Raw genomic sequence first — 22246 nt, 5'->3', positions numbered from 1 at the left:
AAGAAATGTAAATTTCAGTACTTTTCAGAGTAGAGAACACAACACTGATGAAGAGGTTTTTCTGTGTATAGGCTGTTCAACAGGATGAGGTGCCTTCGCTTAGAGAAAAAAAAAAGCAATTTGAGAATTCAGCCATTAGTGCACCATTTATGGGGAGTATAAAAGAAAAACGACCTGTGCCGTCCCTCAATGTCCAGCCCTGTTAATTACTGGCGAGGTCTGCTGACATCAGCCATCGGACAGAGAATGCAAAAGAAAGACACGGCAGCATTGGTTCACAGTACTGCAAGTACCAGCATGGCTCTCGATTGGCCTGCAGAAGGTTCATAATTACAATATTTCACTTTGATGTAATGTTATGACTTTGTAACATGCACAGAGCCATTTAAGGTGACCATCGACATAGGCTACACTGACAATCTGTACTGTACTGTACTGTAAGTGGTCAGTTTTCTTTTGTCTGAATTTCTATTCACTTGCGCACCTACATGTGCTTTAGTTAGCTAAAGTAAATTTTTGATGTATGATATAATCACTGAAAATGCATTCTCTACAAAAAGAAAGGTTATAAACAAGATCTACGCACATTAAAGATGAATATAAATTTTTCCCACAAGGATTTCGGTCATAGGTCCAGGATTGGGACAGAAGACCTTATTGTAGCACGATCGCTGGCCAAACTTTTAGGTTTCAGCCTCCTTCGACTGGACGTAATAATAGGCTCTGCTGTTGCTATGGCTAGTTGCCGCCAGACATCGACTATATAACCTCATGCATATCATTGCACGACGATTCGTTAAAGGAGCTGTTACATCTGCCAATAACAGTTACAGTCAGTCCATTTCCATATAATACCCCAGCTAGATTATTTCAAATCGAAATTTTCTTTTCTAAAGCACGTCATTTTCATAGAGTGACAATCAATCTCAGCCAATCACTGCGAGGCAACCAGAGTTCGCAATAATGGCAAGTGCAAAATGCTGTAAAAGGCGTGTGGCGATGGGTTTGGAGCAGGCCTACCCCCTGACTCTGGGAATGAATAAGCATTCCTTAATTAGCCCATCAGGTTAAGTGCAAACCTTAATGGGCCTTTCCCAAACTCCAGCGTGACATCGTTCTCCAAACATGGCCAAGAAGAAAGTTCCATTAGCAATATTAATACAAGCTTAGTTGATCATTTTCATTCAATTAACTTCTTTCAATTAAATAGATAGCTCGACAATGGAGGTGATAAAAGATGCGGAGAGACGGCTGATGACACGAACCAAACATTAGCGTGTTAGGGGTCAGTGGCGTTAAACCGACTGTAAATCCCACCGTTCAATTTGGAAAATGCATTTCCCCTGCTCCCCACTTCTTTAATGGGTCGTTTTAGCTGACAAGAGGCCTTTGAGCAGATCTTTTATGAAAATTCCCGACGTGCTCTTTGCGTATTTGCCACCTTTCACAGAACTCCAGTGTTCACTTTTAAATCCTTCTGTCAAAGACTTAACAGCCAAGAACAAAGTCGCTTAATTACCTTTCCTTGATAGAGAAAGGAGGGATGGAAAGAGGTGAAATGAAAGAGATGTGGCATAAGAAAAAGAGCCGAGGAAAATGAAGTCAATGTTGTTTTCGGCCTCATTTGTTCTGGGTAAATAACCAATGGATGACCTCTATGGCAGCGCTCCACCTTGTCTTTGCCTGCTCATGCATACATGCTTGATTTCCACTAATACAGACAAGCATTAGGTCACCATGCTTCAATGCACAGAGAGGCTACACAAGAATTATCCCCAATGTTAATGCTTCACATATCATGGTTTATGCTCTTAGGTATCAACGGAAAATGATTGAAACAAATCTTGAATTATCATCATGAGACATCATGAAAAATATTCAGTGTGTGTTCAGAGACGAACATGTATGTACTGATTGAAAGTCACAGCTTCTGAAAAAAAAAAACACATTAGGTTTCAACTGCATCTCATACAGATTGTGACTGCTTTGGATGACTAGTTATATCTAAACTAGGATGAAATCCATATCTGACACCAATATTGGCCGACAGATGTGGTTAAGACACATGCAAATGAATAACAATGTCAAAAGATATTACATCCAGTATGGTCTGCATGACAGGTGTCACATTTGCAGATTTAATACAATTTTCAAATTTGAGGTCAGGATTTGAATCTTGATACAGTACGTATGTGCTGTATGTGCACACACACAGTAGCAGTGCGATCTCCTGACCCCTCCCACTTTATTTCCCAAGCTGTATTTAAAGACAGTGGGAAAGAGTGAGACATGGCAAAGAGAGCGAGAGGACAATAGACTACCAAGTTTAAAATTTTGATTCACGGCCGTTTTTGACACTGCTTCAAGTGTCCTGACAGCACTGACACATTTCTCCAAATAGAAATCAAATAAGCAATTTCTGGGCATCATATTTGCAACAATTTTAGACAATAGACAAAAGAAAATTAAGATTTGCTTAATATCAATTGAATGCTGACAAATTTGAATTTCCCCATTCAAGTTCAATGCCTTAGGGTCCATTATTTTTACTTAATGTCCATGTCAAGATTGGATTGAAGAAAAAGAAATTCGGTTGCATGCCAGACGTGATTATGAAACATCAGTTATTTGACATATGAAAAAAAATGCATGCACATTCAGCTGTAACATGCGGGTGGCTTTATATGTCTTACCTTGAAGAGCTGTACCCAGCGTTTCTGCTCGGCCTGGATGCGCAGTTGAACCTCAGTGTTTGTCTTGACACCCACACTTCGGAAGGCAGCCATGTACTCCTCACGGTGCTCTGTTTTGGTCTCGGGGTAGGCCAGCTTGATGATTCCCAGACACGCGTCCCTCAGACAGCGAGACAGAGTCACCAGCTCTAACAGCGTGAAGGGCATCATGGAGGACTGCGTCTGACCTGTTGAGAGGGAGAATGGATTCATCGTCTTTTACAGATATTGATTTTCACATTTACATGGCGGCAAGACTGTGTGTGACTGCTGAAAACAACAGACAATGACATTATATTATTTTGCTCAGACCACCAAATGATGGAAACGGGAGATGACAGATGAGTGTGTCCACAAGATAACCAGCTCCAGTGGGACATGTGTCCCAATCAGACATACATGATGTTCAGAAATCCCCTAACAATGTATTAATTTATCAAAAAATAAAGCTCTGAAAGTAGATATACCTACCATTAGGGAACATAATGTGAAAAGCTTGAGGTTGCAAAACAAGGACCATTAAATGAATTTTTTTAAAGAGCCAGTTAAACAGATAAAAAAAAGTTTACTACCTTCCATTTCGTGACCGAAAAACTCGCTGTCATGCACGGAGATAAGCGAGTGGCTGAAGAGAGAGCTAAAGAGATAGAAGAGGGGAATGATGCGGTTGGAGTCCTCAAACGACATGGGAGACCCTCGCGAGATGAGCTGCAGCAGCGGCACCATGGAGCTGAGAGGGCAGACAGAAAGCAAGGGACTAAGTATGAGGCATTTACTGTATGTACACAAACAGAAATAACTGTAAACAAGCAGATATATATATATATACACATATATACACACACGCACAAAGACACATTTTCCAGTATTTAGCATTGAATTAGCTCACCCAGTGATCATTTTTGTTGTCATGGAAGTTATTAGGTGCCAGAGATGCCTCAGGAAACGTGCATTGAAAGCTAAACTGTACAGAAGTCTGCAGACAACAAAAAAGCAAAGAGACACATTAAATTTAAACATTTGTTTTGATAAAGTATACGGCTCTCATCAATAAGATGACATGAGTTAGAGAGCTATTTCAATCAGATGACACAATCAGTGTGAAGAACTGTAAAATTACTTTTCGTCAATCTGTCTGCTATATTGAGATTGTTAACTTTGCCCTGTTAACCAGAGGACACAAGTAAAAGGGGGAAAAAAATAAATAACACTGTTAACCAACATATCCCGCATAGAATTTTCTTGGCCTTTCTCTCCCCTTTTATACCTTGTGAGGGCTGAAAAGAGATTAAATGAGCCATTAAGCTTTATTTAGGCGAGGCACCTTCCATTAGTAAACTAGTTGCTGGCAAGGGTACCCAGCTCGGGTCATAAACAGCCCTATGGCTTCCTGCTGGAGCCCCATTTAACTTAATGGCCAGGGGAGCAAGACAATGGAGGACAGAGGAGGAGGGGAAGCCTGGTCCTCGCTGTGACCCCACAGCTCCAGCATGCTTCCACACTCATAGTGAATTACATGATAATGCCGAGGAGGGCCCACATACCTTGCTATAGCCGCTCTGCACTCAACGGGCTGTGGCACCAAGGTGTGAAGCTGCTCTTTGTGTATGTGTGTGTTTGTGTATACTCCTAAATTGTATGGCTTTTCACACAGAGGGTAAGTACAGGTGACAATAATGTGTTAAGTAAGCTAAAAGGCAAAATAAAGTGCCCCTGCATATAATAGGCCCTTGTTTAAGAGTGACAGTGCTGACACCTATAAGGATGCTTGCCTTTAATAGGGCAGCATCATGTATTCTCAGTAGAGGAGAGGAGTAAAGGTCAGTGGAGGAAAAAGAGCAAAGAGTCAAAAAGAGAAAAGAAAGTAGAGCAAGAAAAAGGGAATCCTATATTTGCTGAATATTCTCATCTCAATGTCGATGCTCAGATTCCCATTCCACCATTCAATCTACCAAAACCCATTCAGAACTCCCAAAATGGAAATGAGCATTAGGAGCAGAGTGTCAGACAAGCCTCAATACGGCTTGAAAAATGGTTTGTGCCGAGCACACACCATCTGTCGGTACTACAAGGCTCAGGAGAGAAGCAAGGAGTAGTGCTGTGGGCTCATAACAAGTGATGCAAGTGTTTGATTGAAATGGGAAACAAAGCACTAAATGCCAGCTGACACGCTGATTTACAGCCTGAGAGAACCCAAACCCCCATTTCAATCATGGAATGAACCACTAATAAACAAAGTCAAGACATCAAAAGGGGTTGCATGTGCATATGTGTGTGTGTGTGTGTGTGTGTGTGTGTGTGTGTGTGTGTGTGTGTGTGTGTGTGTGTGTGTGAAAGCAGCTTGATGAATAATGCCCGTATCATTTCATTTTGCGGTAATGAAAGAATCTCTGTTCAGCAGAAAAAATAACAGCCGTGCTCGGGTCAGATTTGATACCATTAAGACGGAACGAGCGAGTTTCCACTAAAATAAAAATTTGTTTTGCAGACTATTGTATTAACACGATCAACATCATTATCTCATGACAACACAAAAATCACAGCAACCATTCAAAAGTAAATAAAGGACCAAAGCTCACTTTCATCAGAGCAAGCCCCGTTAGCAACAGAGTGCTACACTGGGTGAAACCAAACTATCAAAGTGGAATTACACCAAATATCCAACGCTTAACAATTAAAGTGAAATTACACCACACCCGCTAGAGCAAACCTGGGCTTAGTACAATTAGCAAGCCAATCAAAAATCAATTTTGGTCCCAAATCACTGTACAGCTTTTAGGTTGCCCTTTGAAAAAAATCATTTCATGACACATTTTACATATTTATTAAAAAGGCAGTGTGCCGGGCTGGCTGGACGACTAGCCGGCCTCTCTTTTTTTTGCTGTAAGAGCAGTAAATCAAGGCCGGGATGCAATTTGCTCCCCTTAGCCTCTTGTAAAGCTATCCCGTCCACTCCTGCAGTGATTAATCTTTCTCAGTGAGCTAATTATTTTGTACAGATATCCAATAATGATGGAAGACGAAGGGCAGGATTTATGGTAAAAGCGAAGAGAAGGAGGAAGCCGTAAAAAATTAAGGGGAATGGGGGATATACACCGAAATTCTTCTAAATTCTGTTCAACCATTTGTAAGCAATATTGTAAAATTATTAGTTGACAATGTGTCCAGTTTTTTATTACAGGAGGAAGCTAATTTATCATTTTATGCACAGTTTTGGGAAAGCTAGGGCTAGTAACAAAACAGATACACAGTGAGATATAGTTGCAAACGTGATATGAATCTTTATACATCAACATCCCCACCCACACATTTAAAACAACTGGCAGCAACCAGCTCCACTAATAATTAACTAGAGCAGGTTGACCATCCACGAAGCTCAGTCTGGATCACCTCCCGTCAGTCAATGTATCCCCCCCCCCACCTCTGACATCCTGGCCCTAATTTAATCAACCTGAGAAGGGGTAATTAACCTCATCCAGAACTGACAGCTTCCCTGACATCCCTGCTTCCTTTGCTGGTTGTAAATACCAGTGGGTGCGGACCACTGATAACTGCCTGCCTCACTTGACTGTTATTTACATTACTGCTTACAGCGCAGAAACACATAAAGACACAGTTTTCCTCTCAATCATGTAGGTGTGTAAACAGGCTCTCTGAAAGCAAGGCTGAACTCGACAAGACACGTAAAATGTTATGATATCAAATAAAAATGAAAAAGGATTTAAATTTGTTTTCGTGTTACATTTTGATCCAAAAACACCTGCTTCACTGTGAAGTGTGCCTTGGTTACAGTTAATATATTTAAAATACCAAGAGTATTGTTTTAGAAATAAGGGAAGGATACCTACAATCTCTGCTATTTTTGATGAATATACATTATAAAATTTTCTTGTCATTTGCATGATGAAGCAATAATGAAAAGCCTTTCAGGGTCTTAGTAAATAAACAAGCCTCATCAGGTTTGTGTATTTGTACCTGACTTTTGGCACCATGAGGCGATGCTGGACCATGAGTATGTGACAGATAGATGCCATCATAGTGAAAACCTCCTCGCTGGCTGAATCCCTCCACACCAGGTTCAGCAGGGCGTTAGTCTGATGCTTAGTGTCCAGCTTGTGGACACACTCGTCTGTGATCAACTGCACAGAGATTCTGCTGTCATCCTGATAGAGAAGGAAACACATGTGGGTTGAAAGAGTGAAAAAACAAGAGTAATTTGCCATGGGGAAATGATAGGAGCAAGATGGGGGATGATATGCAATAAAGGTCCACAGCCTAACTTGAACCGGGACAGTCAGCATCTTAAACCCTTAGGCCATCAGGATGCCCAACCAGGTAAAGATCAGTGAGATTACATGTAGTTATGTATTTGGGATATGCAATGTTGCCATATTTAATAAGGCAAGATGAAAAAGCACAAGGTCAATGTGGCACTATGTTGCAGGCACAACTGAAGACTGACATATTTTTTTATTTAATTTACTTCAGAATGTGGCCTCAGACCAGAATTACTTTGTATTGTCCTTATATCTATATCACGTTTAGGCTACCACTGTTCTATCTCCATTGCCAATTGTTTTTATTTAGTATAACACATATAGACTATATTCTTTGGGTTGTTTAAGTTCTGCTTTAATGATAATTACCTTAACACTTTGTTATATTTACCCACAATGGAAACAGTACTCAAATATGTGTGCATAGGAGTGGCACAACTGTCATACCTATATAACAAAACTAGCATGAACATGACATGCCGTACACCTGACAAATGTTTATGTTGCCATAGGTTATACATGCCAAGTTACTCCGGTGCAGTAGTTATGACAAATAAGAACAAATATTAGCTAGTCTTGTCTGGCTTTTGAGGACAGAAATAGTACTGAAAATTGGTTTAATATGCGCTCCTCCTGTGATGACACCTGACAAAACTAATATTGCTCTAATCTTGGTATAATCCCATTACCATTTTGTGTGTACGTATATGTCACACAGACATATACGCCTGTGTGTATGTATCGTACCTGCATGGGAGTTGGATGGATGCCAGTGTCATCGTCGTCCTCCGAGTCGCTGCTAACTTCAGGCCTGCTGCTGCTGTCCGACACTGGCAGCAGCGGCAGCAGCGTCTGCAGAGCCCGGAGGTACAGCAGGAGACCCTCCTCTGATAGTGAGCCTGCCAACACACACCCATCACCATTACTGTGCACACCATCATATCTTCATCACTATAAATCAGTTTGAGAGTTTATACTTCAAATGAGGCATATACAGTATATAGAGTGTGCAGTACAAACAATGGCCTGTCTGCACACCTCTAAACTGTACCACCCACCTAAGCAGTTCTCCCCTGCAGAGAGGACAAAGTAAAACACCCATGGTGCCTGGCTCTGTGCTGCTGAGGAGGAGCCGATGGTGGCCTGGAGGGAGCTCAGGAAGGCCTCAAATGGGAATGAGAGACGGATGTCCGACAGTGCCGGGATAAAGAAGTGAAAGATTTGCTCGGTGAATGGTGCAGAGATAAACTCCTCAGTAAAGGCTGCAAATACAAACTGCCTGTAAGACGACAGACAAACAGACATTAGACAAGTTAAGGCACTGCATGAAAAGGGTAACATGATATGTAAATAAAATCAAAATACTGTATGTTCATACAAAAATGAGCCAAGAGGGTGGGGTGTTCTAACATCACCCTGCTCTTTCTGCTGCGTGAGTGCTTCAATATTATGTCTCCAAACAGAGCTGCTTTGTGTGGCTCAGTCACACACATCTGGTGGGCCAAGTCAGATAATTAGCTGTTAGAGTCAGTGTGTACACAAGTTTCTCTCACTCCCGCCTTGCTTTTCTTCAAAGAAGAAAAGAAGTTCCCTGTCGTTTGTTATTAAGAATGTCTGAAACTGAGGGCAAACAGCCTGATATTCTGCACTCTGGCGAGCGAGCGAGTCTGGGGGGCTTTTATGGCTTGTTGTAAATTGGTCTCTGAAGCAATTACTGCTTCACCACTGACTAGAGGGGACAAAAACTGCTGTAGTTTGTCTGATCAGTTTAATGGATGATTTTTAAAGAATTCAGAACTTTCCTTTCCTGCTATCATGCAGTTGTCTTCTCTCTGTACTCAAAAAGCAACAATTTGGGAGGTCTGCAGACATCACTAACAAGTGTATCAGTCAATCTTTATCATCCTATTATGCAGACTTATTTGTGATACTTAATTGTCAATAGGGGAAATTTGCTTTTCGGCGGTCTCCAGAGGAAGGTCACACAACAAATAACTATTTTGACTGTTAAAATTAGACTTGGCGGGTAAATTTTGGAGTAGAATTTTTCATACTGCCACTATCTGTGTAAAGGCCCTGATCAAATAGTTACTTCAGTCTTGAGCTGTACCTTGCGCCTGTTGTGCAGGAGGAGTAGGTAAAGTGCAGAGGTTTGAGGATGTGCTCCAACAGTGTGCTTGCTAGAGGGACAGAGGGAGCATCGCTGTACTCCAGACTGGAAGGGAGCCTGTGATTCACGAGAATATACAGCGACTTGTAGTATCCTGAGGAGAAGACACAAAGAGAAACTGAGATTCAAAAGGGATGTTAGGACATCGGTTGACTTGATAAAACATCCACTAAAATAACTACACATTGAAGCAGCAAATGTTACTATTTGCAGTAACAAGTGTGGAATTAGTGTAAGAATGAAACAAAGTAAACGGTCAGCCATGAGCTTTTCTCGGTGATGCACCAAATGTAACTTGCCCTTAAAAACAGCACCAGCTAAAGTCTCATATATACTGAGAATGTAGAAGGAGAAGCAAAGATAACCTGCAACATTAACTGAAAACAGTACTCCCCTATGCTTAATATTTTTAGCTGTAAAAATAGGGCTTGCCAGTCTGCCTGGTAAATTAGGCTAGAAGACATCTGACTGCAGTTGATACAGTGCCAGAAATTAAACAAGATGCTTTGTGTTGACGAGTATGAATCACTTTAAACAGTGCTGTTGAAATGAGTCATACTTCTGGGAAAATGTAAACAAGATGTACTTGACCTGTGCACAGCACTGTATATACTCAGGTTCCAGTCAGAGCAGGAACTGCCCATGCTCAGATAAAAGTAGTCAAACACTTCAGACCAACCGATATTGACACACATTCACCATCTCTATACAGTTCTTAATGTCTGACAGTTAGGGCCTTAAAAGGTTTATTTGTGTCTGTGCTACGGTACACGTTTGCAATAATGAATTTCTGAATCCTCCACAAAACTGACTGCAGACTCAACAACAATAAGTTATGCATATACTCAATCATGGCCAAGGCAATAATGTCAATGCTGATTTATCAAAGTAACACCAGATATATAATATCAATGCTTCCTCATCCAAAACATGAATAAATGCACAATAAGCCAGTGACTCCCATTGTGAACATACCTTTCTGTACCATATAGTGCAAAATCTGCTCGAGTAATGAAGTTACATAGTTAGCATCTGGAATAACAGGAACATAGGTTTTCTCTGAAGAAAAGATTTCTAGCATCCGCATGGGAACCGCCACATTTAAACTGTCATCCTTGCAGTTCTGTAGGAGTCTGGGGAGACGAAAAATGAGACAAGTCAGATGGTGACAACAACTGCAACTTTCTTCAGTATGACCCTACCACGTGTTTATGCAACAAGCAGCTAAAAATATGAAAAAAAAAAATTTTAAGTACTGTACCTGCAGCAGAAGCCTAAGATCCTCTTGATCTGAAACATACATGTCTGTCTCTGTGGGCCCACCAACAGCTTCACAAACTGACTGTTGAGTTTCACCAGGTTCTGGCACAACCATATCTTTATGAACAAACAAATAAACACAATTTGTAAGATGTATATTAGACCTCAGGCTATAATAGCATCTGTGAATCAATCAATATACTTGTAATTAAAGTGCATCAAATATATATTACGTTCTCACCAATCTATGTGCATCCACACTTTGTCTGTAGAAAAATATGAGTTGTCTTGATAAGAGGCAGAGACCAGGACCATCCAAGACATGCTGAGCTCCCCCTGCCAGCGTCTGGCTGACAGACTCGTCAAACCTGGCCCTCTGGATTGCATACTGGAAGAAAAAGTTCAAAGGTCACATATTGCACACATATCACAGGTACAGGTAAAAAAAAATAATAATAATGCCATGTCTTGAGAGGTGTTATTACCATATAGCAAAATGTTTTACGAATAAGGAGAAACAAGCACAGGCTCTATCTGTGATTATAAAACATGATAAAGTCTGTCTCCCATTTATATCTGTCAAGACAAGACAGTAATCAGTCGTGAAGATGCGTTGTCACTTATCTGCTTTGCCAACACACAGGCTATGGTTAGGGTCCTGTCATGAGCATTGAATGTGTGTCTATGGTAACTATCGGTGCACTAATAAATGAACCAACTTGAAACACTTAAGTGTAAAAGATTAATTCATCTTTTTGTTTACCAAATTGTCACTTCCACGTTTAAAACACAAATATTTAAATTTTTTGAGAGATATCTCAAACACTCTTCACCACGTCCGCTCCTCATAACTAAGTGGCTGATCAAAAAAAAGCACAAAAGAGAAATGTTTAGGCCTCTGAAAGACCAGAGAAGCAAAAAAATATTACTGGATTATCACCAAGTGAAAGACAATAACACAAACAACTTTTTAGGCCACTGATGAATTATCTAGTCCCACGCCTTTGGCAAATCCTTACTGTCGAACAAACTGTATTTACAGGCAGCAAAACAAAAACAATCACCCACACAGGAAGTAATTGTTTATCATCAGACTTCCTGATTTGATGTTTGAACACCCTGTGCCTAAATCACTGATATGCATTCAAACAGAGGCCCAATTCAGATATCTGAAGCTATATACACTAATCCACTGACTGTAACTGCAGGCTAAGTCACCAAAAATACAATATCTACAAAACCATCAAACAGGCAGCACCATCCATAAGCCACCTGCATGTTACAGAGTTTCATGCACGAGTGCTGACACACAATGTCAGTGAAAGTTATTAAGTGGAAACATCTCACAGATGTTTTGTTAAATTAGGCTCAGTGTTTAACAGCCAACCCCCTTATGTTACTTACACTAACCAGTACCTTCAGTTTGGGTTTTTCTTTGTTCCTAATTTTACTCTATTTCAAAAGTTGTTGTTTGACTCAACAGTGCTTGCAGACTTACCTGTCGTTTCAAGTCCTGGTAGCCACGTATGTAGGACTGAATGATAATGGAATTCTTCAGTCGTTTCCTTTCATCCTAAGTAATAAAAGAACACAGCTTAGAAGGGATGAAATTACAGCATCAATGAGCACTGAAACACATGAGGCCAATACCTTTGTATCATGAAAACTTTATATTCAGTATTTACTCTTTATTTTTACTCGAATTGGTTGTGCAAAGTAGTGAGGCTTGATTTTAAATGTGGAAATTTGCCTTTACAGGAAATATCTTCAAGGGTTTTTTCCGAATAAACACACAAGACCGACACATGCAGTGGCATTAAAGACTTGCTTTTCATGAGCTGCTTAGTTACCTCTCTTTTTCTTCTTTCTTCTTGGGTGCGGTGCAGCAGAGATGCTTTCTCCTCCTGAAAAGCAACGTAAGAGAACATTTAGAGAACTAGTTTAAACAATAACATGCTTTATGAGTTTTGCTAAGCACAGATATGTGAGAATTTGGACTATTTGTTACCTGAGAACAGTAGACATGTTGTCAATGGTTTGTTACTGATTCATTTCACTCCATCTTCCCTGCAAAAAGACAAATGACACTTACCTTTTTACTTGCTCCTCCAAGTGATACCTTGGGTCTTGTCTTGAAATCTCCCTCAAAGCTAAACATTGTTAGATTTTTCCCATTGACTGATTCAGAGGTTGCCACTAATTTCTGAAAGAGAAAATGAAACGAAAATGAAACGAAAATGAAATCAAAGTCCTAATCAAATACCTAATGGCTGAGAAAACATTGAAACAAGGTGAAACTAAATTACCTGACGACTCGTGACTTTGCTCCAACTTATAAACAATTAACTTAACAGTTAGGCTAATCGATTATTCAAACAAAACAGCAAGCTCCTGCATTTGCTGTTTGTAATCTATATGACCAAATCAAACAGTCATGAACGTCAATGTTTACAACTTTTGAAGGACAAAGACAGAAGGTTAACTTCAGCTAATTATCCGGCTGACAGCTTCAGTTTGGTTGCAACAATAGTTAGCTAGCCGGTTAACTTAACGTTAGCTAGCTAATGACTCAGCAGCTGTCAGGTGCTAAACGTTGCCGTTTACGTTATCTGACTCCAAGCATCAATGGAGACACCAAATCACAAAACATTTATTGATGACATGTCGCAGTACTGATTCATACATTTGTGAGTAACATGATTTTGTTGACGTTAGCAGGGCAGCTAGCTAGCAGAGCAGCTAAGCACTCAGTCAGGCTAACTTTACGGGGGTGTCTTCCTATCCGCATGTCCTTTTTGACATAGCTCATATTACAGGACACTGATCTGAGAATTAGAATCGTTTACCTTTGACTTTTGAATTAACGAGTGAAACAGACACAATAATTCTGGGAAGGCTGTTTAGGTTAATCCAAACGTCAATTCTTCTTTTCCTTCTCTCTCTAGAAACCAACACAACACAACACATCATAGGGAACAGCAAACTTAACTGTATCCGGTTCCTGCGATGTCAGGGAGCTGATTGGACAAAACTCGTGCCAATAATATCCGAGCGGCTTAAACCCGCCTCTCAACTAGATCCATTGAAAAGTTTCTTTGACTGGTGTGTGCATGCATTTGTGTTTAGATTTATTATATTCTATTGTACATTTAAAGATTAAAGAGGAACACCACATTAAGCTATTGGTTTATTCATTTTATTTGCACTGGACACATAGTCACATAGATGCATGTTGGTGTATTAATAAGATAATACATGTGATTTTTCTCCAACAATACATTATACACTTTTGCTGCTAAAACCTTTCTTGTATGCATCACCTTGAGGGTTGAAAGGTTATAGGCAAATGCAGAGAAAATGAATGGATGGACTGTTTATTAGTGAGCCTTCTGAAAAATTCTATTCTGGGCTGTGATCCGACATCTTTGATGGGAGGTACCCACTTCTTTACCCCGGTGACACAGTATCTTTTATTGACACAAGAAATTGTTTCATAGGGAAAAGCTAAATAAAAGGAAATAAAACCATTTCACCGCAAGGTCCATTTAGTAGCTGTGCTAAAGCTTTTAAACATGCAGCATCACGCAGTAGAGGGAGTTTGCCCGGTTGTCATGAAACTGTAGATGTTCAAATTTCCAAAAAGTTCTTCAAGGACTTCATCATCCATGTTAGCTGAAAAGTTGAGACTCAAAGTTCTTTCTTGTCCTCGGAAACAGCCAACATTTAAATACTTAAATGTATTTTTAAATTACTTATTAAACTATAGGCAACATGGACAAAAAAACCTTAAAGTGCTCAGAAAAATCTCAACATACTTACATTCCCTAGATGTCTCGAGAAAGTTGAATCCAATCACTGGATGAGAGTTTCGATTTAGGCTACCACATTTCATTGTTCATCCGAACTGTTGCGTACGCAGAATAGTAGCAATATTGGGGACAATGGGGACATTTTCTTTATTATTAGTGCAGATTTACGTTTTAAAATACAGATAACTAAACCAGTCAAATACAGCCCAAACTACAATGGCCTGCCAGAATCGGGCAAAAACCAAATTTGTTTTATGTTATGTGGTTCATATAAGTTTTAGCATTCATGCAATGCACTGGACTGTTATTTTATTCGATTAATAGAAAATCCCTAATGTGTGTTCATCTCCTCATAGTCCTTAATTACATGTGGTGTACCTCAAGGCTCATTCCTTGGACCAATGACAGTCTACCATAACTAGAGGGAATAACATCTACTGCCAGTGCTATACTGATCAATACAGTTTTGGCTTTCAGTCCAGGAGAGGAAACTGAAAAAGTCAGACCCTCTGTATAACTGTTTTACCAATGTTATGTTTACTTTAATGCCCTCGTTAAGATTTAGAACAGCTCTAGTATGTGTAATAGGATTGCTACAGTAAGGCTTAACTGTAGGGCTATCAAACTGTAACTTCCTTGCTTAACTTTCTCTTCACTAGTTGTTCCTTCATTTTAGAATTGATTTTAGCTAATTATCTTTCTGAACGTTTGAGCCCTTATGAGCCTGCACACAGCTGTAGGTGTCAGATAAAGTGGAAGGATCTGCTTGAGCAACTCTGACTCAATGTCACTAAGGCCTTTTTAATTTTATCTTAACTTTTAACTTTATCAATTTCATATTCCTATTGCCTCATCGGATTTATCAATTTCTTCCTATTGCTACATAATGTTCTGTGCATATTGAAATCAATATGTTATATTGAATATTTTTTACAGACTTTTGTGTTTTACTGACCTTTTTTATTTTACTTATCTTGATTTTGAAGCATGTACGTTTGTTCTGAAAAGTATTACATAAACATTTTATACATAAAGATGACAATAAGTGATAAGTATGATGATGATTATTGACAGTAGTAGTAGTAGGTATTTCTGTTTCTATTGGTATTGCTGTTTGTACCTGCCTGTCCTCTCATGCAAAAGTCAGTCTTCAACGATCAGATTTCAGCTGGGAGACTTTGCTTTATTATTTTTTATCACTTTTTACGCATATACAAACTATTAAGTTATAATAAAATGGAATCTAATATAATAGCCTTACAATAAAGCCTAATATTTCTTTTTTTTAATTTCAACCCCTTATGCATTTAAATGGGACAAACTAAATATTCATCTTCATATCAAAACAACACTGTCCAATACAACAGCACCACTATAAATCAATACCTCTCAAAGTCAACAAAAAGTGAAAATTATAAGAAAAATGATGCTTTCTGTTGTAATGAGCAAAGAGGAAAAACCTCCCCAGTCTGAACACTTGTCAAAGCAGCACCTTGTAGCTTTGTGGTCTTTTTTAAAATGTAAATGCATTGAGTGTACAAGTTTAACAAGTGTTTAACAGTGCTGTCTTCTTCCACTTTGGTGCATTAGCTTCTGTAGAATCAAAAATAAGCCCTATCAATAATGCCTGTCAAGTTGCATTCATAGTGAAAGTCCAGATCCAGATTTTAAAAAAAGTTGACTTTAACGGTCAGGTCAACCAGCCATTTCAGAAATTAAACTTGTGTTTTAATACATATTTATTAATTTACCTACTCATGGTGTACTTGTTTTTTTTCATTGTTGGAGTGGACTTTGGCTGATTTTCATAGGAATTAAAGGCCATATACTCATAAAGTAATTTGCTTTTGATATTTATAGGATACATACTATTATAACTGTTGTTATTATTATTATTATTATTATTAGTGCACTCTACACTTTTTGTCAACAAACTGATGACTTCTATCAACGGGCTTTTTATTGGCTGAACGAATAAAGGCTTTAAAAGCATGAGCACGAGGCACAGGCAAATGCTTTCATCAATAAGATCTGACTGTGCCTATATACGGCACAACACTGTAGGCTTACCATGTTGAAGGCGACCAGATATACGCTCCATTCAAAGTGTATTGATAACGTCTGAGACATATTGACCAGCAATATCGAATTTCATAAAGAGTTTAAGATCCAGATGCTTCTTTCTCCCTGCTGTAATTATCTCATACTGATATTGACATTGATATTAAGTTTTTTTCTGACAGAAATTAGGCAGCTCACTGGATGTCAGATAGGAAAAAATGATTATGAGCCATAAATGTTTTTAAAAGCAGTTTTACACATTTTTTATGGAAGCGGCCATTTGTGCCAATTTAACCGAAGGCATATATTGTATTAAAAGAGACAGTGCAGGTCCCTTTAAATTGCCTATTCATAATGAACACATTTACCGAAGGTAATTAATATATAAACTATTCCGATTTGTCACTTTGATTTGTATTTTCGTTAATTGTGAAAGTAATTACAGAGCAAATTAACGGCTTTCAGGAAACACCAAGGTTTTAGGGTTCCATCTTTGGTGCCTTATTAATTTTCTCTCCCCTAGATGTGATGAAAAGAAGCGATAAATCTGGGTGATCGGTGAAAGCCAATACTAAACGGCTCCATATTTCACCGCTGCTTTAATAGAAATATTCATGCGGGCCCCTTAATGAAATTAAACCCGATGGGAACAAGGCGCAGCTCGGGTGTGTGGCGATCAAGAGTCTATCTGTTGAATTATCATGCAGAAGGCTGATAAAAGGCGTTTAATTGATGAGAACTGCAAAACAAGACTTCCGCTTTCCTGCTACCTTAAATGTCCAGAGGTGAAGATGTTTATTTAGCCCTTCACAATATCATAATAATTTTTAAATAGCACCCCCATCCTATCTCGTGGCTCTCAGTGTGTCTTTTATCATTATAATTGAGAGCAAAGGTTAAAAATTAAAAATGACCAGAAATAGGTACATTTAGCCTATGTTTTTTTAACAAAGGAACAAAAATAAGTTAATTTCAGGAACATTTAGGACAATTTGTCAAAGTGCAAGAATTGGAGACTTCTGCATCTAACAATTTAGGGATTATGTCTCATCAGTATTTGCACCATTTCCCCACAAAAATAAGTTGTCAAAAGCATATCAGTGAATTGACTCTCTCTGTCTCCCTCCTCTCGTCCTAGTTTTTTCCACGTTTCCATGCAGGTCCACATCCCACCAACATCAATCTCCCCGTTATCATTCTGTAATTGGTCATGATCATCAAGGTCCACAATTAAATGGCGATCCTTTACTTGAAAACCACCCGGTGACTTGTTGATTTCCCCCGAGCAAATAAACGTCCCAGGCGAGCGGTTAGCTGATGAATTGACAAAAACTAATCAGCTTTATTGGTAGACAGGTTAAGGGCAACTGGGTGTCAATAATTCTCATTTTGACCTCCTCTTCCATTAACTTTAAGTGGCTTATTAGACCGAAGTCACCCGCAGCCACAGGCCCTATTAGCTACATCTCTCTCCTCATCACACTTTCGGGCTTTCAATTACAAAAGGTTTTGCTGCTGGTGGCGCAGGGATTGTGCCTGAATTTGACAGCTACTCATAGCTTTTCTGGGAAGTGAAAAATCCAGTTGCTTGCCCCTAGTGATATATTTTTTTTAATTTAATAAGAAAAATACCAACAATATTTTTAGTTTGACATAACTTCAAAGTTTTTAGAGAAAAGTCGTTTTTTAATATTTGAAAATCTGTAAACAAAAGTCTCAAAACAAAACCGGGTTTGCTGATAACATCATGCTAGAAGCACCGAGCTTCTAACCTTATCAATTTGGTTAAACAGGTCCATTATAACAGACCAGTGTGCGTCTGTCGCCTTCAGGTTTGGAGAGCGACAGAAGGAGGACTTTTACTTAAATTTCCCTGTTGGCCTCACAGGGTGCTTCGGCTCAAGATGTTCACTTTTGCTCATGCTTTCTTTAAAAAACACGGACTCTATATTTTTTGAATTTGCTATCAAATTCAGTAAGTGAAGATGAGCCTGATAACCTTTCACATTATCTTCGGTTTTACATTAGTGGATGAACACTCATCCAACATGGTTTGGTCTTAACTGTCCTCGACTATTTCCTATTTGTTATTAATAACATGTTGTTTTTTTTAATTTCCAGGTTAAAGTTGAACCAGCTCCTATCCTCAGATGATCCATGAGGCATGCAGCTCCAAGATAGATCATCCCTCTTGTTTTATTTCAAGGAAATTCTGGTTTTACAGTATAAACAATTAAGGGAAAGTATCTCGACCCAGTGCATTTTTTACATATCAAGATAAAATAAGATTGTAAAACCGATTTATTAATTTATTATTAAATGTTTTTATATGATGGGTATTCTGGAGTGTGTGGCTGCCGATGTTTGATAATATGTTACCTGCTCCTGTGACCTTGGTCAAACTGGTGATGTATAAGCCAATCCCCAAAAATGTACAGCAGGAGGAGCACACTTTACACCTGTAATCATAAAACGAATAAAGTCTTCATTTTGTTACCTTGGAAACGTTTGCTCCATAAACCCACTGTTAATGAATTATATATGGACAAAAATAACATCCGGTTATAATTGATCAAAAACTTAAGTTTTATTTCAAACGTTTGCGTCATTTTTCTGTAATAGCAATATTTTATGAAAGCAATAACGCAGCCAACACCGTGCTTTAGTGTTTAGAGCAGAGAGGCGTTGTTGGGTCTGTGACGCTTGGAACAGCCCCCTGCCAGACGGCTGCACCAATCGCCTTCATCTGAAAGGGATTAAGTGTCACACGGAGCTCCTCTCTCACACTCCGGACCACATCATAACTTTTGAGAGGTGGGAAAACGGCAGTGACTTCTCCTTCGTTTACGGCAGCAGAGGCTACAAGGACGCGCACCGGGGGGCCCAATGGAGAAATCCAAAAACTTCCGCATAGACGCGCTTTTAGCAGTCGATACACCCAAGGCGCAGACCTCTCCGCTTGCGCTTGTGACTTCCCTGTCCTCCTCCTCCATCCCGTCGTCTGTAAGTGTGTCTGCCCCGGAGATGACCACCAGCGCCGAGTCTTTGCGCACCGAGACGCCGTCTCCGCCGAGGATTTCCACCTGCGGGTTGATTCCCAAACCGGGTTTCCTCAACAGTCCGCACAGCATGGTTGGATTACATCCGCAGAGTACCGCAGGGATCCCCGCACAGGCTCTCTACGGCCATCCCATGTACACCTACTCCGCAGCTGCCCTCACAGGCCAACACCCTGCCCTGTCCTACTCCTACCCACACGGCTCCCATCATCACCACGCCAGTGATCCCATCAAACTGACAGCCAGCACCTTCCAGCTGGACCACTGGCTCCGGGTCTCCACAGCCGGAATGATGCTGCCAAAAATGTCTGACTTTAATTGTAAGTAGCTGTTTCATTGGAGAATGTTCTGCCCTTTTTATTCCAAATACATCTAAAATTATTATATAGCCTTTTGGCTGTGTATGGCATGTTTGATGGTCCCCAAAAAGTCTGATTTCGGTGTTATAATTTTGCTAATAAATATTATTAATACATATCCCTAAAAATAATGTAGGCCTTCATGTTGCTGCTTCTGTTACTGTGCTAAAGACTTGGATATAGAAAGGCATGAAATTCTTATTTTACTTTAAAATAAGTCCGTTTTTGAGACTGGCGCACTATTTCCCTCAGATATTATGATCGTCTGAATGAAGAGACTGTCATAGAGTGATGGTTTTTCTAAGAGGAACTAAAATGGACAGATAATGGACAGTGGGAAAGTAGCGGAGGAGTGTGAAACCCACAGTCGACATGCTATTTGCTCTCCAGATACTGCCTTTTTGTTTCTGCTCGTTTTAACAGATTTGTTCAAAATGGAGTGGCAAATAGCTTCTCTGTGGAAATATTCATATGTGAACGAGCTTGTTGCTTAAACAGGGAGCACAGGGATGTAGAAAATTTGATTTTATTGCACCATAACAACAGAGGGATGCGAATTCCCTTACAACGTTAAAGTTTTTGATTATTTTATTATCAGTCATAAGCAGGCTGTTGGTTTTTGACATTAGGCCTAATCTCTTAATTTAGATATATGCTACTTTATCCCAGGATTTATTGAAAAAATGTCTTCTATTTTTAAAAAGGTGTATGGAATTGATGCTTTTTATTCTTGCAGCTCAGGCGCAGTCCAACTTGCTTGGCAAGTGCAGAAGACCAAGAACTGCATTCACAAGTCAGCAGCTGCTGGAGCTGGAGCATCAGTTCAAACTGAATAAGTACCTGTCACGACCGAAGCGCTTTGAAGTGGCTACGTCCCTCATGCTGACAGAAACTCAGGTAATGTAGGCATCTTACAGCGATGACTGATTTGACCATTTTAGTTTTCAAAAATGTTTTTGGTTTCATTATCTGAAAATAATTATGATGAAATCTCATTCATTTTGATGCATCCTCACTGTTTTAGACATTAAGGGAGGCTAGTTTTCCTATCACTTCAGTGGTTCCAACTTGCATGGGCACATGGCAATTATCCCATTGATATTTTGTTTTCATTTGATTAAAGGGATTTAAAAAAAATCTATAGTATATTAAATAACTTTTTAGACATGTTTTCATAATTGTAACACCGCAGAGGTCAATGTCAGCTAGACTGGTAACCTTTACGCAATCTTTACGCATAGTTACGCACAGGTAGCCTCCTCCTTTATACGTTTAAACCAATTAAACTCAATTATTTTCCTTTCTTCAGGTTAAAATCTGGTTCCAGAATAGACGCATGAAGTGGAAGAGAAGTAAGAAGGCCAAAGAGCAGGCCGCCCAGGAGGCCGAGAAGCAGAAAGGCAGCAAGAGCGGCCAGGAGAAATCTGACGGACTCGAACAGTCGGACTATAACAGCAAGACAGACTCAAAAAATGGCAGAATAAGAGACTTTAGAGACAGTGACGACGATGAAGGTGACAATTTCCTGTACAACTCGTCAGACTGCTCCTCAGACGACGAGAGGAATCACACCAGTGACCACAGCCCACAGCCTTGAAGCTGAAGAAGGGCGAAGGTGGCGATCTCCATTTATAATGACTGTAGTGGATTTTCGCTATAAAAATGCAGTTGCATGTAATCCAACCTCTAATCACCTCCATGGAATTAATCAGCTTTTTTTTTGGTCATGAAAATAATAAAATTTAGGTCAAGAATAGATGATCTTGGTGTCATAAACAAGCAATAAAGCAGGAGATTTAAGTTTTATAATACACATAGGAGAATCATTCAGCACTCGGCGATAGGTAAACTGTGACATATTGCATGGTTTATATGCAAACGCTGTAAACTGGCTCAGGACTTTGCAATCTTTCCCTGCTGTGATGGTTAGTTTGTCAGCAATAATCTTACAATAATATCCTATAGCCCACAGTAAATAGTCCGCTATCATTTGTCTTATTTTGGCCTTATTTTTGTTCTTTGTGGTGTTATACTTCCGCAGTGTGCCATATCACGCTGGGGGGAAAAGTTATGTTTATTTTTCTATACTGTATTTATAAAACGGTCATACCAGTGCATGCTAAGTTATCTCCCTTGGTGCAAACAATGTGAAATAAAATGTTTTTATATAAAACTCCGTTGGTATTCTGGCGCAAGTCTTGTGGTTTTTAAAAAATATAGTCCCTTGATTTACGACTTTACTTGCAGCGTTTCAGCTCGGATGCGGACAGAGGCTTGTGTTTTTCTCCTTGCTCTGACAGGTCGGGTCATGGGAATTACTGTTAATAGCGCTGTCGGATCTGTGCAAACGTGCAGTGAGAGCAAACAGCGAGTAGGCAGTCAGACGGAGGAAACATTTCACACCACACTAGCAATGGGCTCGCATTAATAAACCTTTTAAACGGCTTGTTGAGCGACAACTTGGCTACTCAGGCACTATTTTCAGGGATGAAATCATTTTTAAACTCATTTAGTCTAAA

General features: G+C 39.5%; 2 protein-coding genes across 4 annotated transcripts in view; one reads left to right on the top strand and one right to left on the bottom strand.

The window, feature by feature from the left end:
- ube3c (ubiquitin protein ligase E3C) overlaps positions 1-13447 on the bottom strand; it is a 28489-nt gene extending 15042 nt beyond the window's left edge. The window contains exons 1-14 of one of the 3 annotated variants that reach the window (XM_044176855.1): positions 13429-13447; positions 12532-12642; positions 12290-12343; positions 11938-12012; positions 10681-10827; positions 10441-10556; positions 10155-10312; positions 9120-9273; positions 8068-8288; positions 7757-7908; positions 6708-6895; positions 3622-3708; positions 3305-3462; positions 2694-2920 (exon numbers count right to left, since the gene is read on the bottom strand). In XM_044176855.1, the coding sequence (XP_044032790.1) occupies positions 2694-2920; positions 3305-3462; positions 3622-3708; positions 6708-6895; positions 7757-7908; positions 8068-8288; positions 9120-9273; positions 10155-10312; positions 10441-10556; positions 10681-10827; positions 11938-12012; positions 12290-12343; positions 12532-12597 (1803 nt within the window). In that variant the 5' untranslated portion in view covers positions 12598-12642; positions 13429-13447. Of the gene's footprint in view, positions 1-2693; positions 2921-3304; positions 3463-3621; positions 3709-6707; positions 6896-7756; positions 7909-8067; positions 8289-9119; positions 9274-10154; positions 10313-10440; positions 10557-10680; positions 10828-11937; positions 12013-12289; positions 12344-12531; positions 12643-12745; positions 12899-13285 lie in introns of those variants that run through there. The other 2 variants (XM_044176854.1, XM_044176856.1) reach the window with 2 other exon arrangements.
- Positions 13448-19074: 5627 nt separating this feature from the next.
- On the top strand, positions 19075-21903 carry mnx1 (motor neuron and pancreas homeobox 1). The gene is made up of 3 exons (XM_044176319.1): positions 19075-19688; positions 20464-20624; positions 21037-21903. Exons 1-3 carry the CDS (start codon positions 19196-19198, stop codon positions 21322-21324), a joined length of 942 nt encoding a protein of 313 aa, XP_044032254.1. The 5' UTR covers positions 19075-19195; the 3' UTR covers positions 21325-21903.
- The last annotated feature ends 343 nt before the right edge of the window (positions 21904-22246 follow it).

This window comes from Siniperca chuatsi, linkage group LG19 (assembly GCF_020085105.1).
Source record: "Siniperca chuatsi isolate FFG_IHB_CAS linkage group LG19, ASM2008510v1, whole genome shotgun sequence".
NCBI classification, from domain to species: domain Eukaryota; kingdom Metazoa; phylum Chordata; class Actinopteri; order Centrarchiformes; family Sinipercidae; genus Siniperca; species Siniperca chuatsi.
This window is presented reverse-complemented; position numbering and strand designations above follow the sequence as displayed.

Coding starts and splice junctions, on each gene's coding strand:
- mnx1 (XM_044176319.1), top strand. CDS start 19,196: ATGGAGAAATCCAAAAACTTCCGCATAGACGCGCTTTTAGCAGTCGAT. Junction 19,689..20,463: donor AAAAATGTCTGACTTTAATT/GTAAGTAGCTGT, acceptor TTATTCTTGCAG/CTCAGGCGCAGTCCAACTTG. Junction 20,625..21,036: donor TCATGCTGACAGAAACTCAG/GTAATGTAGGCA, acceptor TCCTTTCTTCAG/GTTAAAATCTGGTTCCAGAA.